This window comes from Nilaparvata lugens, chromosome 12 (assembly GCF_014356525.2).
Source record: "Nilaparvata lugens isolate BPH chromosome 12, ASM1435652v1, whole genome shotgun sequence".
NCBI lineage: Eukaryota > Metazoa > Arthropoda > Insecta > Hemiptera > Delphacidae > Nilaparvata > Nilaparvata lugens.
In genome coordinates, this window is record NC_052515.1 from 9,577,492 (window position 1) to 9,593,580 (window position 16,089).

Sequence of the window (16,089 nt, forward strand, 5' to 3'; positions counted from 1 at the left end):
CTCCTCCTCCTCCTCCTCCTCTCCTCCTCATCAGCGACAACGGTTGCTGTGACGTCGGCAGCAGCGTCGGTTGCCATGGTGACGGCGTCTACCTCCTCAGCAACGGTTGCCATGGCAACTAGCAGCGCGGGAAATTCGAATCAACAGCCGTCGACAACAGCTGTTCCTCAAGGTCAATTCTTGTGCGAGTGGCGGGGGTGTATGCGGTGAGTGATGTTTCTAAAAATTTATTCATTTAGTTTTTTCATTTATTAAATCGTGTACAATTACTTAGCATGAGGAATAGCATAATTTGGGGCTTATTGCATGACAAAATACAAACTAATGATATTAGTAGTCAACTGGTTATTAGAATAGGAAATTACAAAAATATTTGCTAGTATTTTCTTACGCAACAGTGCCCAGGTAAATCAGCTCGAACGATTGCTTAAAGGTATTAAAGAGCCGATTTTTAAATTTATCATTTATTTGATATACAGTAATACAAGGCTCACAGACTACCAACTTCATGGAGAACTTCAAAATTTTTGAAAATCTTGATATTTTACACTGGACATTCATTATAACTGCTTCAACAATCGAAGGAATATACTGACGAAGTCCATATATTTGTGAATACTAGTGACTAGAGTGCGATTTTCACGTTATATAGTCTGTAGAAATGATATGACGACAGAGTTGCCGATTTTCGTATTTCACTGAGTTCTATCATAGAGAAACAATAGCGTAATAAACTTACGCTATCGTTTCTCTATGGTTCTATTCAGCATGCTTCAAGTCATATATCTGAAAAAATATCAATAAATTGCTCATCACTGTTAAATATCGGGGCACGGAGCTTCGCTCGTTATTTTTATTTATTGATAAACAGAACACAATTCTCTAAAATTATCGTGTTTATATTTCACATCTTATGAATTTCGGGGATGCGATATTTTGATTTTTTACATACTCACTTTTTTACTATCCACAGCTGTTCCAGCCAAGGATGAATTATCCTTTTAATGTCGTTCAGCGAGTTTTCTCAAGGATGAGACCTAGTGCAATCAAATCTTCATATCATAAACCTAATATGTTCCAAATTTCGTGAAAATCGTTAGAGCCGTTTTCGAGATCCGTTAAACATAAATAACCAGATATAAAAATAACCAGTTATATAAATACAGAAATTGCTCGCTTATTATAATAGGATAACGATCTAATATTTCATTCGTCAAGGAGAATATTTTTCTCAACGATTGAATAATTATTTTTTAAATTGAAATGATAGAGCTATATGTGCTTTGTTTAATGATAGATAAGGATAGTAAACCACTGTAAATATTAATTATATTGTATGGCTTTTTTTGGTGGGGAGACCCTGACAGAAGTTCCACCTGTTCCTGAATATATTTATCATTTAAGCCGTCAATGGGCCTTACGACTGTCATACTTCAGCCGAGACCGACAATTTAACGTGCCCATCCGATAACTAGGGAGTGACCTGGTAAAAAACTTTTGGCTATGAGCGTGTTTGAAACGGGATCTCTAGGCTGCTATGCAAGCACTCTATCCACTAGACCACGGATCATTCCAAACCAATTTCAGTCAGGTGCTGACTTTCTAACGTGAAATTTATTAATTTATTGCATAGAGTAAACAATACAGAGTCGGAAAAAAACAGGCTACTGACCTAAACTTCTTCAATTTCCTAATTTTGTCTTAAATTGTCCAAATATTATGTAGGTTATGTCCATTTCAATATTTATACACTTGGGGCCGTTTGCACAGTGACAGTTTAAAATAAATATCATTTTAAACTGGATTAAATCCGTATCAAGTCTAGTTTGTTATAATGTGTTTCATTTTGAGTTTAAGCCACCAGCTGATTAAATCGAGTTTAAGCTTTGACTGTGCAAACGTCCCTAAATCATCAATCTGAATATACAAATCAGAATAAAACAAACAATTTTCATTTTAAATAAAATGATGTTGGTTCTTTGTGAGTAACTGCTATGAACGGCAAATTTGTATTGTATTTTTGTTGTGTAAAAATAATGAATGTTTTGATTGATGTTGCAGTAACTTCCGGTCGGCGAACGAGGTGTACCTGCACGCATGCGCGGCTCACTGTCCTCCGTCGAGTGGCACCGACTCACTGCAATGTCTGTGGGAGCGCTGCGACACTATGCGACGCAAACGGTTCTCGCTTATGACTCATCTCTACGACAGGTAGGTGTCTCTACTTATTTTAATCGTCATAATTGTCTGCTCTTGTAACAACATTTATTCTGCAGGTCCAATAACTGTCACAACATTGACAATTATAGTGAGGTCCACGTTATAATGGCAGTGGAGAAAGATAAGGGAACAACGTTGCCGATCCTCTGTCTTGTCAATAACTTCTATCAATAAACGGTAGCTGGTACAGGTTTATTGATGTAATACAGTATTGACTGTTTATTCTCGTTTAAAATAATCAATTATATTTTATTAAGCGAGAATTTAAGTATTAAGAGCGTAATGCGCGACTTTATCGCTCACGCAAAACAGTTATCACGCGACGCGAAGCGGAGCGTGATAATTTTGCAAGAGCGATCAAGAAGCATTATGCGCGAATTATTTCTACAACTGCCCAAACCTGTTAAATTACTTATATCGGCGGAGTTACAATTACCGACTTTTTAGGTTAAGATCTGATCTTTTGGCGAGTTGCTTACCATCAGCTGATCAGCGAGCGTAAAGAAACTCTTCTGCGCATGCGCGAATGATTACCAAGCGTAAAGAAAATCTACTGCGCATGCGCGGATGGTATATTCTCCTCAGAAATAAGCTGTTTTACGAGGAGAATTGAGTATGTAAATTCTTTTTTTACGCGCAGTTGTAGAAAAATTATATTTTTGAATAAACTCATAATGTAATTTCATAATTAAGATTAAATGTTTTGTTAATCAATTATTAATTCTACATTGCTTAAAGACGATCTGGCAACAGAGCAAAGCGAGAAAGAGATAGCGCTATCCGCTTTGTTGAATGATAGACAAGGATAACAATACCATTTCTAACGTGGACCTCACTATAGAAACATGAATAATATAAATCTTCCTCAACATCTACTGAATAAACACAAAAATTCTCCAATACAAGCAGGATCGCGGCTTTTCAACCTTATCCTTCTTCCTTGCCCTAAGTCCATGGATAACAAAAAACGGAATTTAAAATTGGAACACTATTACAAAGACCTAACTACACAATTTCGGAATATGTTCAAGAACATAGAACATACTATCCAGCATTTAAGATAGTCTTCTTGTGGTTTAAAAACGCTACGATCAGTTGTTATACTTTAGTCATCTCACGACACGATAAAAAACTAATTTGACTGTCCACAGTCAATAGACTGATGCAAAGACTAAATTAAATTAATCTCTCTTCTTTATTTAGTAAATGAGTTCTCAGTTGGTTGGATGTATTCATGATAAATCGGTTAATGAGTTTCTATAATATTGTATGATGTTTTGTTCAAATGAGAACTGTTCACATTTTTTGTACAATCTATGACGAGCTCTAAATTGAATTTGAATCTATTCCCCTTTCAATTTCGTAATTTTCTTTCTCCCATCCTCCTTCTCTGCTCTCCTCTTTCAATTGTTTTCTTCCTTTTTTACGGTCTCACTCATTGATTTGCTTGACGATGACTATGTTGACACTTGATAATAGCGTGATTGGCTGAAACTAAAAGAATATGAAAAAAGGTTACTATAGTGAGGTTCACTATGGCACTGAAGAAAAATAGGAGGGCAGCGTTGCCTATTCTCGGCCTTGTTACTGCCTTATGGGAGGATAGCTGATATCTGAGGATATCTGATGTAATATTAATATTGTTCATTCATGTTTAAACTAATCAATAATTATATTGTATTTGTCGAGACAATTTACTTTAAAATTATTAAATAATAAATATTGATAATTGAGATTAAATTTTTCATCAATCATTTTTCTACATTGTTGAAAAACTATCTGGCGCTATCTGCTTTGTAAAATTATAGACAAGGGTAGCAACAGCAACACCAATGTTAATCAAATACTGCCATTATAACGAGGACTCCACTATAGTAATTCTATTTAATTAAACTTGCTAGAAGTCCTATTGAAATGAATAAAATCCATTTAAATTTTGATTTTGTATTTTTTTGACACAGGCATTGCAATGCAGACGTGCTGCGTAAGATGGCGGCGCGACGGCGCCAGTTGTCGGCGAGTGGAGCGGGCTCTGCAGGTGGTGGCCGAGCAGGGGCCCAGCAGAATGGGGGGGATTCCAGTGCCTCCTCCTCCTCTGCCTCCGCCACGCCGCCTCCGCACCCCGGCTACGCGCCAAATGCCGCCTTCCACGCCATCAAGCGGCATGCACTCGAATTTGTCAATCCCAAGGAGTTGCAGGTACATTATTTATTTAATCATTCAGAATTACACAACTTACAGATAAGTAGCACAGACTTATAAGCCTAGAACGGTTCCAATTCTAATTTATACATCAGTCCAAATGTAGCTCGGTTATCTGTCATTTCAACATTCTTCAGTTACACACTCAATTTACAATTCAAAACACATAAAACTCATTACAATAATTTTGAATGAAAAAGACTGAGAAATTGTCAAAAAACCACTGATTTATTGATAATTAGAAAGACCGGTTTCGGTTATTACACCATTGTCAATCTCTGATCAACAGATCTCGGAAGAAGATCTCAGAAACAATCTCGGTTTATCAGAGATTGACAATGGTGTAATAACCGAAACCGGTCTTTCTAATTATCAATAAATCAGTGGTTTTTTGACAATTTCTCAGTCTTTTTCATTCAATATGAATAATTACCACAATATCAACTTCTCAACTACACAAAAAGTGAAAAATTACAATAATTATTCGATAAAATCATCAAATAGAAAGAATAAAAAGATCATCTATATTTATAATATAATCGTATGACTTACATTGGTGGGGAGTTCCTGACGGAAGTTCCACCTCGCCTGAATATATCATTTGAGCCTTCAATGGGCCTTACGACTGTCATACTTCAGCCGGGATCGACAGTTTAACGTGCCCATCTGTTTTAAAAGATCATCTTAAAACATCAAATAGAATAAAATGGTCATATAAAATCATTGATTCAATTTATTGAGTTCCAAGATTATTTGAGACTGAACATAACTTGATTTGGATGATTCAGGACAACTTAGGCCCGTATGCAGATAGTCGGTTTAAACTGTGAAATGTCAGCTGTTCGTTTAAACCCCTTATGAAACACATCTTGATAAATGGAACTATATCTACAAGTAAAACATTCTCCTGTAAGGGGGCTGTAAAAGGGGTGTATGGATGTGTCAAAGTCACCAGTCGATCAAGAGGTATCCATTTACCTTTTCAAGGTGCATAATACTCAAATCAAATTAAATACTCTGAGTACAGTACCTCTATAAAGTAAGCGCATCTGTAGTAAATTCTAGAGATTTACTAGGATTGATGGTGTAACTACTGCAACTAGATTCTCAAAATGTTTCAATAATTCAATTTCATAATTATTATTGACTAAAATCCAAATTAAATTCTGTAAATCACCCCGAAGACTTCTGCTACTGCAAATATGGACAACAGGGTAAACAGCTAGATGGAAATTCGATGAGCGCTACCATTCAAAAATTATTTATCAGCCCGGTAATCGAACCCAGTACCTTCCCGGGCTGACAAATAATTTTTGAATAGTAGCGCTCATCGAATTTCCATCTAGCTGTTTACCCTGTTGTCAATATTTGCAGTAGCAGAAGTCTTCGGGGTGAATTACAGCAATTAATTTGGATTTTCGTTTAATAATAATGATTAATTCATTAGCATTTGAATAATTGCAACATCTCAGTAATTTCCATCTGCAATTCAATTTCAATTTGATTGTTTTGGTTTAGTTTTTCTGAGTTCACCATAGTCGATTGACTGGGGAATCATCGTAGTGGTTTCATCCTGGGGTGAGAATAGTTGAAAGTAAAGACAGGTCATACCGTTGAGATTCTCAATATTTCAAAGGCTGAAATGTGTGCTCTTCAATATAATTATTCCGAAACTGCATAGTACATTTTCATTTAATATGGATACCTACCACAATCACCTTCACACCAAGACAGAAAGTGCTATCATTGAAATTATTATGGAAGAAAAAATAGTTGAATCATTAGTTGAAGAAACAGTTGAATAGTTGAGCTGTCTCGAATTAAGTGTTTTGAAGTATTGAATAGTAGTCAATTTAATTAAAAGTAGTTGTTGCGTTAAATTTTATCGAATATTTTGTGAATTGGTTCTTGATTTTTTTTGACAGCAGAAGTCTGCTGTAGTGAAAGCCGGTCCCCCTCCCACCCCTGTCCAAGTTGAACAGGTAAAACATTGCTGACATGCCTTTTCTCGGCACTTTTTGGATTGCCCTCGTATCACCCTTGCTGTTGTTGATTGTAGCTTTGTTGTTCTCCACTCTTTGTATTTAATGCTTAGTTTTGTTGTTCATTTTTGCCTTGTGTTAAGTGCTTTCTTAGTTTTGTAGGATGTTATTATTTATTTTACCACAATTTCCCACATAAAGCTGTTCGACAAAGCTCAAGTGTTTTGTAGTGATGTTGTTCATTATCTCTTCTATTATTTTGCACTCTATTTATATTCCTTTTGGAGCAAGTTTTTGAACTTCATGTGTGATACCAGCTGCCTATTCTCATTTATTTCATTTTTGTTCTCAATTCGTGTTATCTTGTTGTTTACTTCAATTGCAAGTATGATTTTCCAAGTATTATTTTAGCTGGTTTCAATTTGTTTTGTTCTATGTAGTTGTTCCTCTTTCTTTGCGTTGAATTCCATTTTTCTTTCCTAGTTTAGTTTTAGATTGTTGTTTGTTTTCTGTTGAATTTTATTGATTTTCCTTTCTTTGTTGTTTTATTCACGTTGATTTGTAGTTTCTTTATAGTTTGCTGTTGATATCAGATTGCTTGTTTGCCTTTCTTAGTTTTTTTCTTTAATAGTTGCACATAAGTAGTTTATTTCATATTTTGTAGTTTTGGAGTTCTGTTTGATAATAATTTGTATTTATTTAGTTCAGTTGATTAATCAAAAGTATATAATGCATTAAGTCATCATGAAAGATTAGTTGAGAATTCCTAATCATTCTATTGAAATTTATGAAATTATTGATGAAACTTTCTTAGAAAAGAGAGTTCAGTACTTAAAATTGATTAAAATATTTATTAAACTCAATTAAAATATCTAGTAAATAATATACTGTGTTAGATATGACATTACTGATTAAATTGATTTCAATAACCAAATTGATTTGAATGCTCAAATTTATATTTTGCTTCAATCTATTCTGAACTCTTGATAACAAATACTATTAATACAATAATATTATTAAATTAATTTAATTTTGAATTTTTTTTAGTAATAATTATCAATTCATTAGCATTAGAATAAATGCAATACAGTATCTTAGTAATTTCCAACTGTAGACTATTGATAAAATTTAAAAGAACTACTTTTATCGTTAACAATAGGTTGACCTTTAATAATTTATTCTCATTGTCTGTTGTCAATGTCCAAGATTCAACCTTAATTATTTTCTAGCAATGTCTATAAACTTGGTGACATATCGTTCAAATACATACAGTAAAATATTTATTGATTTTTTTCGTCTTCTGTATAAGTTAGTGTCGGTCATATAGGTCTCTTAATATTACTGCATAGACTTTTGTATTTAAGATGGTACAGTATTTAATTTAACTCAAGATAGTCTTTATGATGGCTTGTTCTAGTTGAAACATTATATGAGCTCTCAGGTCTGAAACCTTTATCTGATTTCTAAAAAGGGTTTTCTCAAGTTCAATGTGCTAAGAAAGTTTTTCTAGTCTCAAAGTGGTTGCTTTTTTGGTCAATAATGTCTGTATTTGTTCTCATTTTGAAATTCCAGGTCATACAGGTTCAACAGCAATCTCAGGTCCGATCTGAATTGGAAAAGAGAAAAAAGGTTAATCATTAGTTCTGTTTAAGCTCGCTGTTGTTGTATTTTCAGTTGCTCTATCATTTTTAGTTTCTTCTTCTTTCTCCAACGTTTTTTTGATACTATTCAAGTCTTTGCACAAATTTTTCATAAATTGTTTGTCACTCATTTATTGTTATTAGTTATCATAGGTTGTTTTATTAATTATCAGTAGTAGATTAGCTGTAGCAAAGATCATTAGAAAGATTTTCCACTGTCTGATTTTCTAGAAATTTAGTTCGCTGTTCTTCTGACTTTATATTATTTTCTCTTGGTAATAGTTTTCTCTTTTATACTTTTGTTTAGATTCTTGTGTATTTATTCCAAGAAAGTATTCCAGTAGTCTTTGTTTAGAAACTGTTTTATATTATTTTCTACAGCTCATTTAGTAGCATTGTACTTCCTTTATCGCTCAAATAAAATCTAGGTCTGTGGTTGTTTGGAAATTTTCATCCGAGCAGACGTTTTTGGTTCAGTTGAAAGTATATGCTTTTTCCACATTTCTTGATTATGTTGTTGATCTATTAATTACTATGTATATTCTCTTTCTTAATTCGTTTCTTCTTCAGCTCAGTTCAGTTTTATTTTGTTCTGTTATATCCTCGTTGATTGTATGGCTATTAGTTATAATTCATAAAGTAGATATTAGAAGACTATATTGTATTTTATTTCCTCGCTTCAAACTTTTTCAGTTGTGAATGCAGTTGAATTTCTTGAATGTACTTGTTACTTTTGTTTTATCAGTGGATATTTCTCATTCAATATTCAATATTGGAAGAGTAGTTGGATTTTATTTAATCGTTCTATAATGATTTCAGTTGTGAATGTATTTGTTAGATATTGTTATATTTTTATAATTACGGATATTTTACCCCTAATACTCCTCATTAGTGATGCTATACTTAATCCCCAATTATTTATATATTTGTAGGTTGGCCAACTTTGTCTGTTTTGAGATACCGTAACTAGTTGTGTCGTTTAGTAGTGCAATCATAGAAAATTAATTTGCAAATTATAAAATCACTTGAATTAAAGATTTTTACATCATTATCACTTTTCAAATCTATACCAAATTGGACCAGTTCCCTTTTGATACACTAAGCTGCTTTCTCAATATATTTGATACATTATTGATACACTGGGTTGCATCCTTAATATATTTCCTTGGTACTGATTATTATAGCTATAAAATCAAGTTAGGTCAGATTCGCAACCAGCTGTCAATTTAATAGATTACAATAATGTGGGTGAGGATGTAAAAATGTTTGGTTACTCTCCCTCATTGTATTTTGTATAAGATTATATTGTTAATCAGTTATTAAAACTGAATTCATGTGATTGTAACTCCTTCCATCCGTATAATTAACTATGATATAACATATCATAGTTATATATAACATATCCATATAATTAACTTCTCCTCCATCATATTCTTTATCTATTTATCTGTTTCTACATTTTGTAATTTTAATAGTCTACACATTATTATTATCATCATCATCATCGTATATTACAAATTATATATACTCATTATATAGATATAGATCATTGAACTTGATCATGTGTCATTAATTTAATGATTTGTTTGAATTTAGGATGACAACGAGGGTCCAGTTACGAAAAGCATACGCCTCACCTCAGCACTGATACTACGAAACCTAGTCATCTACTCCACCTATGGCAGAAGGTAACAAAAATTACCACTTTTGTCGAAAATGTCATAATTATTATCTATCATGGGTTTCTGAAAATTTAAAATTTAAAAATCAAAGCACCCTTTCTTAAAAGCTGTATTTTATTTCTCATGACATGTTTCACTCTCTTTAAAATGGCACTTGAAAACAGTCGATTTTTGAAGTTACATCACAATATTATATTATCGTTATTAAAATTTTATTCAATCTCTATTCTCATTAAATATTGTTCATACTTTGTAAAATTCGTTAATAATTAGCAATACTGTAATTTGATATAAATTGTTGTATAAGCCAGTATACAGAGTGTTTTAGAAGTAGTGTCGAACATTTTAGGGTACGGTATTGTTCCTGGATGATAGGAGACTACGAATGTCGTATTTGAAGTGTTCAAAACTCAGCGGTTATCCTTATAGCTGCCATATTGTTTTTTTCATTTAGGAATTTTTATCTGAAGAACGAAATGTTGTATTGATCTGAAATTTGACATGAATATTTATGCTACAAAGACTCAACTTTAAAAAATAAAATAGAAAAAATTTCGATGTAAATTTTCAAAATGGCGGCCATTTTAAGTTTTTGATTGCAAATTTAGCGAAAACCATTCACTTGACAGGAAATTTACAAGAGACAAAAAAGTTAGCAAATTTTATCAAGAATTCAAGGGTACCTTGTTTATCAAGATTTTCAGATCAATACAACATTTCGTTCTTGAAATAAAAATGCCTAAGTGAAAAAAATAATATGGCAGCTATAAGGATAACCGCTGAGTTTTGGACACTTAAATACGACATTTGTAGTCTCCTATCATCCAGGAACAATACCCTGAAATGTTTGACACTACTTCTGAAACACCCTGTATATTGTAACATACATAGGCCTAAATAAAGAACTCTAGAATATTACATCAATAAACCTGTATCAGCTACCGTCTATAGAAGGCATTGACAAGACAGAGGTTCGGCAACGGTGTCCTCATCTAATTCATTATGTTTGTGTTTTTCTCAGGTACCTGACAAGCTACGAGCCTCACCTGGCCAGTGTAGCCCTGAGCAACGTGGAGTCATCGCGCACAATAGCACAGGTTCTCTTCGACATGAGCCAACCCAGGTGACTCCCCACAATGGCTTCCTCATCACTGCCGCCATCTTGAATCACTCCCTCCCCTCTCGACACCCCCGCCTCCTAATCAACTCATCTTCAATCAACGATACTGTGAAAAGTGAAATAATTATTCTATCAGCTCATCTTGAATCAAAGTTACTGCGAAAAGTGAAATTATTCTATCAACTCATCTTCAATTAACGTTTCTGTTCAAACCTAACCTCAACTCTGAAAAGTGAAACGACGTCATCAAATCTGTTGCTGCAATCTCTAAACATAACCTCAATTATTGTAAAAGTTGGAATTTCGGCTTCAAATCTGTCGCCATCATCGTGAATTGAATATTAACATATCGCTCACCTCCAGAAACATGACTTACCAAGACGACATCAAATTTGTTCCTGAGATATTTCTCTTTGAGCACTACCATCCGTCATTGGAAGAGTTTAAGAATTGTATAAGTTTTGTCGTAGCTGTTATAATGCTACCCTCATTTGTTGCGGCTAAAGCAAAATTCTTAAAACATAATTTTTTAGTCATTGCTAAAGAGCCAATATGTTATCAATAGTTTTCTCATTGAAGCTATCTATCTACCTTCCAAAACTAGTAAAATCTATATGTTTGTGGATAAACAAGATATTCAGTGACAGAAAATTTACTTGTTTCCTAAATACTGTAACTGTTATTGAGATTTTGACTTTCAAAAAACGTCCAAATTTCAAGTTTTTGACCAAATTTCGATAGGCGAGTGATGAGCTTATCTGTTTTTACTGAACACAATAATCGATTTCTAGTGGCAAACTACGTTATTGGTTTTCCAAAATTTGATTTGATGACGTCAATTTTCTCGCCATATTGATTAAGTTATGATTATCAACCCCCTCCCCAACCCCTGTGCAATCATCTACCTTCCCAACTACCCATTGTGACTACATGTGTGAGAGAGAAAAAACAATTATTTGAGTGACTACGTCTTTGTTGCTCCAACTTGTGGAGAGCAGGTTGCTAGATGACTTCTGTGTAGGAGAGATTTTCTTGTACTGAGTACTTTGTAAGTGAACATATGTGCTGGGTTTCTGATAACATTTTAGTGTTGAAAGTCTTTAAAGAAGGTTTCTGGTTATTATTTAATTTATGAACAAATGGTGTTGATTTGGAATACAGAGATTGTGCTAAAGTAGCGCAGTTTGTATTAATAAGGCTGTTTTGGTTAATGGCTACAGGAATGTTATTTCTTTTCAAACCAAATTGAAGAAAAGAATCTTGTTCAATGGTCAAACATCGAAAAATGATTTCAGACTGGATCTCTACTTCAAACATGGTCAGACATCCAAAATTCTGATTTTACTATGTATATTAAGCTATAATCATGATGTAAATCCAATAATTTTTCACCTGAGATTTTTACAAGACTCAACATACTTCCTTAGAGGATAGATGTGATTGAATTAATCTACTGAATTATTCAATGTTATGTAAATTGTACAGAATAGGTTTGGATACAATTTTAGGACTGATAACTAAGTTAACAATATTAGTTCCTTTCTATGAAATTGTATTACATTGAATACATAATTTATCAAGTGAATGTTTTCTTAAGAACTTTATACTGACAGTGGACTTAATAGTCTATTCTTTTTTTCGTATCATTTAGACAAACTATCAGTACATGTATTATAGTTACGGTTTTTGAAACACGTGAAAATATCGATTTTTAAAAGTTTAGTTATTTTTGCAAAGAAAATGTTAGTAGCAGATGGACGGGGTATTCCACTTTTTTGTATCATTTCTTGTCTATCATTGTGTTAATTATGACCATATATGTTTTAGATCATTAATAGGAATTGTTATTATTAAATTTACTTGAACAAAAGGAACAGGACGTTCTAAATCGAAAACGTTATGAATATTTTATGAATAACTGTTTCATAAAGTAAAATTTGGGAATATGCTAGGAATTATTTATGTTGAATTATGTACGTAATTTTCTTGGAGACTATTTTTGCTATAACGTTCTTGTATATTATATTTTTATATCAATGGCTATTAATGTTACCCTCAAAAATGTTATGAAATTCATTTTTCGTCACTGAAAAACAATGGAAACCTGTTTATTGTATTATTTAGAATCTCTTCCGTTTAGTTTTGTATTTTTTTATCATTTTTACTTATTATTTTCGACAAAATAAAATATTATTTTATTTTCATGTATATTTTGCATTATCACGGAACTGATAGTTCATTCTCACCCAGTAAAAATCCTTATCTTTTTATTATACTGATATACACACTACTATACACAGTTATTTCCAGTATTTTGTAAAATAATGTTTTTCTTTTTCCTATATTAAATTGTTTATGTTTTATTTTTCATTTATAAAATGTTTATTTTTGTGAATTTGTTGGCAAATAATAATAATTCCGACCTTAGCTACCATGATACACAATGAATCGAAACCAAAAACTTCTGAGAAGTTATAATTAATTCATGGAAATGAAAAGATATCAATAATAATTGACTACAGAATGAGCAAATATATTTGATCCATGTTCATGATCGTTGATCATGGTCTAATCCTGAAAATATTATGATGAAATTAAATTATAATGATTATATGAAATTAATTATAATGATTATATTCATGTTATAGTGATACTTATTTTATATTCAAAGAAAATAATAATTTTGATAATTATGTTTAATCTTGAGTCCCAAATCCACTGATTTTAACTCTTTCAAGTTAACCTGACTAGCTTGGTTACGTAAATAATAATAATAAACAAATTGAACAAATAAAAATAAATTGTCTAAATAATAAAAAACTTAACATTGGTAACATTTCTTTAAATGTGTATTCAACATAATAATTATTATATAAACTGGGCTCGAGCTCCAAAGTGATCTAAATTAATCAATGAATAAAAAATTACTTATTGCATTGTTATTTATTTATTGCAAGTCTTTTAATAAATATGAGTTGTTGCTTGTTGATATAAACTATGTTGATATCACATGGGCTATGAAAGATCACTTTATTTTCCTTTTAAATAATTGTTGATTAACTTAATTGTTTTTAAAATTAACGATCTCCTCCTGTTAGCTAAAAATGTCTTCAAAAAGTTTTCTAAAATTCTATTTATCCTATTTATTCCAACAGAAGATATACTACACTTGTGTGCATATGAGAGATTTTCCAATCTGTCTCATTTTCAGAAGCTCCAAAGTTTCACTTTTTAATCTGTATATTCATAATTTATCATATTTTTATATTTATGTGATAACTTCTCTATTGACAATTCTCTGTTCATCATAGATACTTATCCAGAAAACATAAGAACGGCTGGGAAAAATGTCAATTCTATGCAATACAGTGTAAAGAGTTGAATAGATTTATTAAACGAAATTCAGTTTTAAACTTGAAATATTGATAAGCTTCTGTTGAAGTTGGCGGCCTTGATTTGATGTCAGGGATTATTGTTGGTATTTATTGAAAGTTTTGTACTTAAAATATGTATCTAGATTTTTTAATGCTTCTTAATAGTGGTGGAACTTGTAACCCCCAATTCTTCAGTATTTATGAAACCTTACTTATTTTTTGTATCATAGAAAGAAAAGCGGATAACACTATTGATTTGAATAGTTTATTGTTGGTTAGGTTATGTACCATTTTATGTGTTTATTATATTGGATAAATAAAGAAATGGAATGAAATGGTTAACTTAAGTAATAAGCATTTTGAGAGATCGTAAGTTGATATGATTTGAAATGTCCTCAGAAACCTAGATACGTCTGTTCACATTAAACTTACGAACATTTCTACAAATTACTAGTAAAAAGTGTAAATACTGTGTCTTTTAATCGAAAAGTCTGTCCAGTTTATGAATAGTATTATTATTGTCAATTGTGGCAAGAGACAACTAGGTTATATGTTGAGTGAAAATGTATCAGTGGAAAGTGTGCGAACTTAAATGATAATTATTTGGACTTGTAAAAAATTGCGGATCTACAAGTTTGTAGGACTATTTTACTATTGTACATGAATTTTTCGACGGGGAAAATTTTTCGAATAAATTGTGAGTGTGGTACGGTACTGAAAATCGATACGAACATTTTATCAAATTATAATAATTATGGTAAAAGTGAAAAGATGTAAAAAATTTGTTTCTAAATTTTTTATGTTGTTATTTTTTCTATTTAGCACTGTACAATGTTATAAATATATTTACATCATAGTGATGAGCTTTGATTACAAAATGTATCTTTTTTTAATGTAATTGGAAGCTTCATGTTTTATATAAAAAGGATATATATATAAATTATATATATATTGAAATTGGAAAATAATTGTGTGGTTTTATTGTGGCTTAGTTTTTACCCTGAAATTTACTTTTTCTTGCTGAGGATGAAGCCATGTGAGCACTGGACTTGTGCTTGTGTAATAGGAGGATTATGCTAAGAGATGAGTGGATTGACAGATTTAGGTGGGCTCCAAACTATTCTAATCTGTTTCAGTTCAGTTCATCAATAATTTATCTTTGATCAAATGTTTTGAATCTTAGATCGAAAATATTAAGTGATCAAGTCACTGGGCGTAGAAGTTAACAGACTAGGGTCCGGTTGCACAAATGCCTTTTAAATTTTAATCATGATTAATTTCTACAAGAACCAATCAGATAAGGTTATTCTGAGAAGAAGGCCTCTTTGATTGGTTCTGGTGGCATTTAATCTGAATTAATATTTAACAGTCTTTTGTGCAACCGGGTGTGTGTGTATTCTAAATTATGGTATAAAGCAGTTTTGGGCGAATGCCTGTTTTTTATCTAAATTGTATATATGTGTATGAATAAATAATTTCAAATATCTTGGCAGCGTACAAAGTATGTGTGCATGTAATACCGTACTTCTAAACTTATTGATTGATTGTTTATCACAAATGACATAATGTATTGCCAGGTCTCGCAAGACCCATTGCATACTAACACTATATTATAATAATAATAATAATTCGTTTATTTCACTGCATTTTTACAATAATTGGTAATACAAATACATACATTAAACATAATGGTTGAACATTACAATTATTGGTAAAACAAAACATACCTTAAGCATAATAGGATAATGGAAACAAATGAAAAAAATAACGTATTCAGAACAAAGAATAAATATGTAGATGAGTTGATAACTTCTAGAAATAAAGAGTAGATCCTATTTGTTATATACAGAATAGAAATTAGAATACGGT

General features: G+C 31.8%; 1 protein-coding gene across 1 annotated transcript in view; it reads left to right on the forward strand.

Moving 5' to 3' along the window:
* LOC111044402 (AT-rich interactive domain-containing protein 2-like) overlaps positions 1–15,185 on the forward strand; it is a 120,246-nt gene extending 105,061 nt beyond the window's left edge. Inside the window, exons 22-28 of the mRNA XM_039439448.1 lie at positions 62–206; positions 2,062–2,211; positions 4,182–4,419; positions 6,348–6,404; positions 7,977–8,033; positions 9,641–9,732; positions 10,748–15,185. Coding sequence (XP_039295382.1) covers positions 62–206; positions 2,062–2,211; positions 4,182–4,419; positions 6,348–6,404; positions 7,977–8,033; positions 9,641–9,732; positions 10,748–10,853 — 845 coding nt within the window. The 3' untranslated portion in view covers positions 10,854–15,185. The remainder of the gene's footprint in view (positions 1–61; positions 207–2,061; positions 2,212–4,181; positions 4,420–6,347; positions 6,405–7,976; positions 8,034–9,640; positions 9,733–10,747) is intronic.
* The last annotated feature ends 904 nt before the right edge of the window (positions 15,186–16,089 follow it).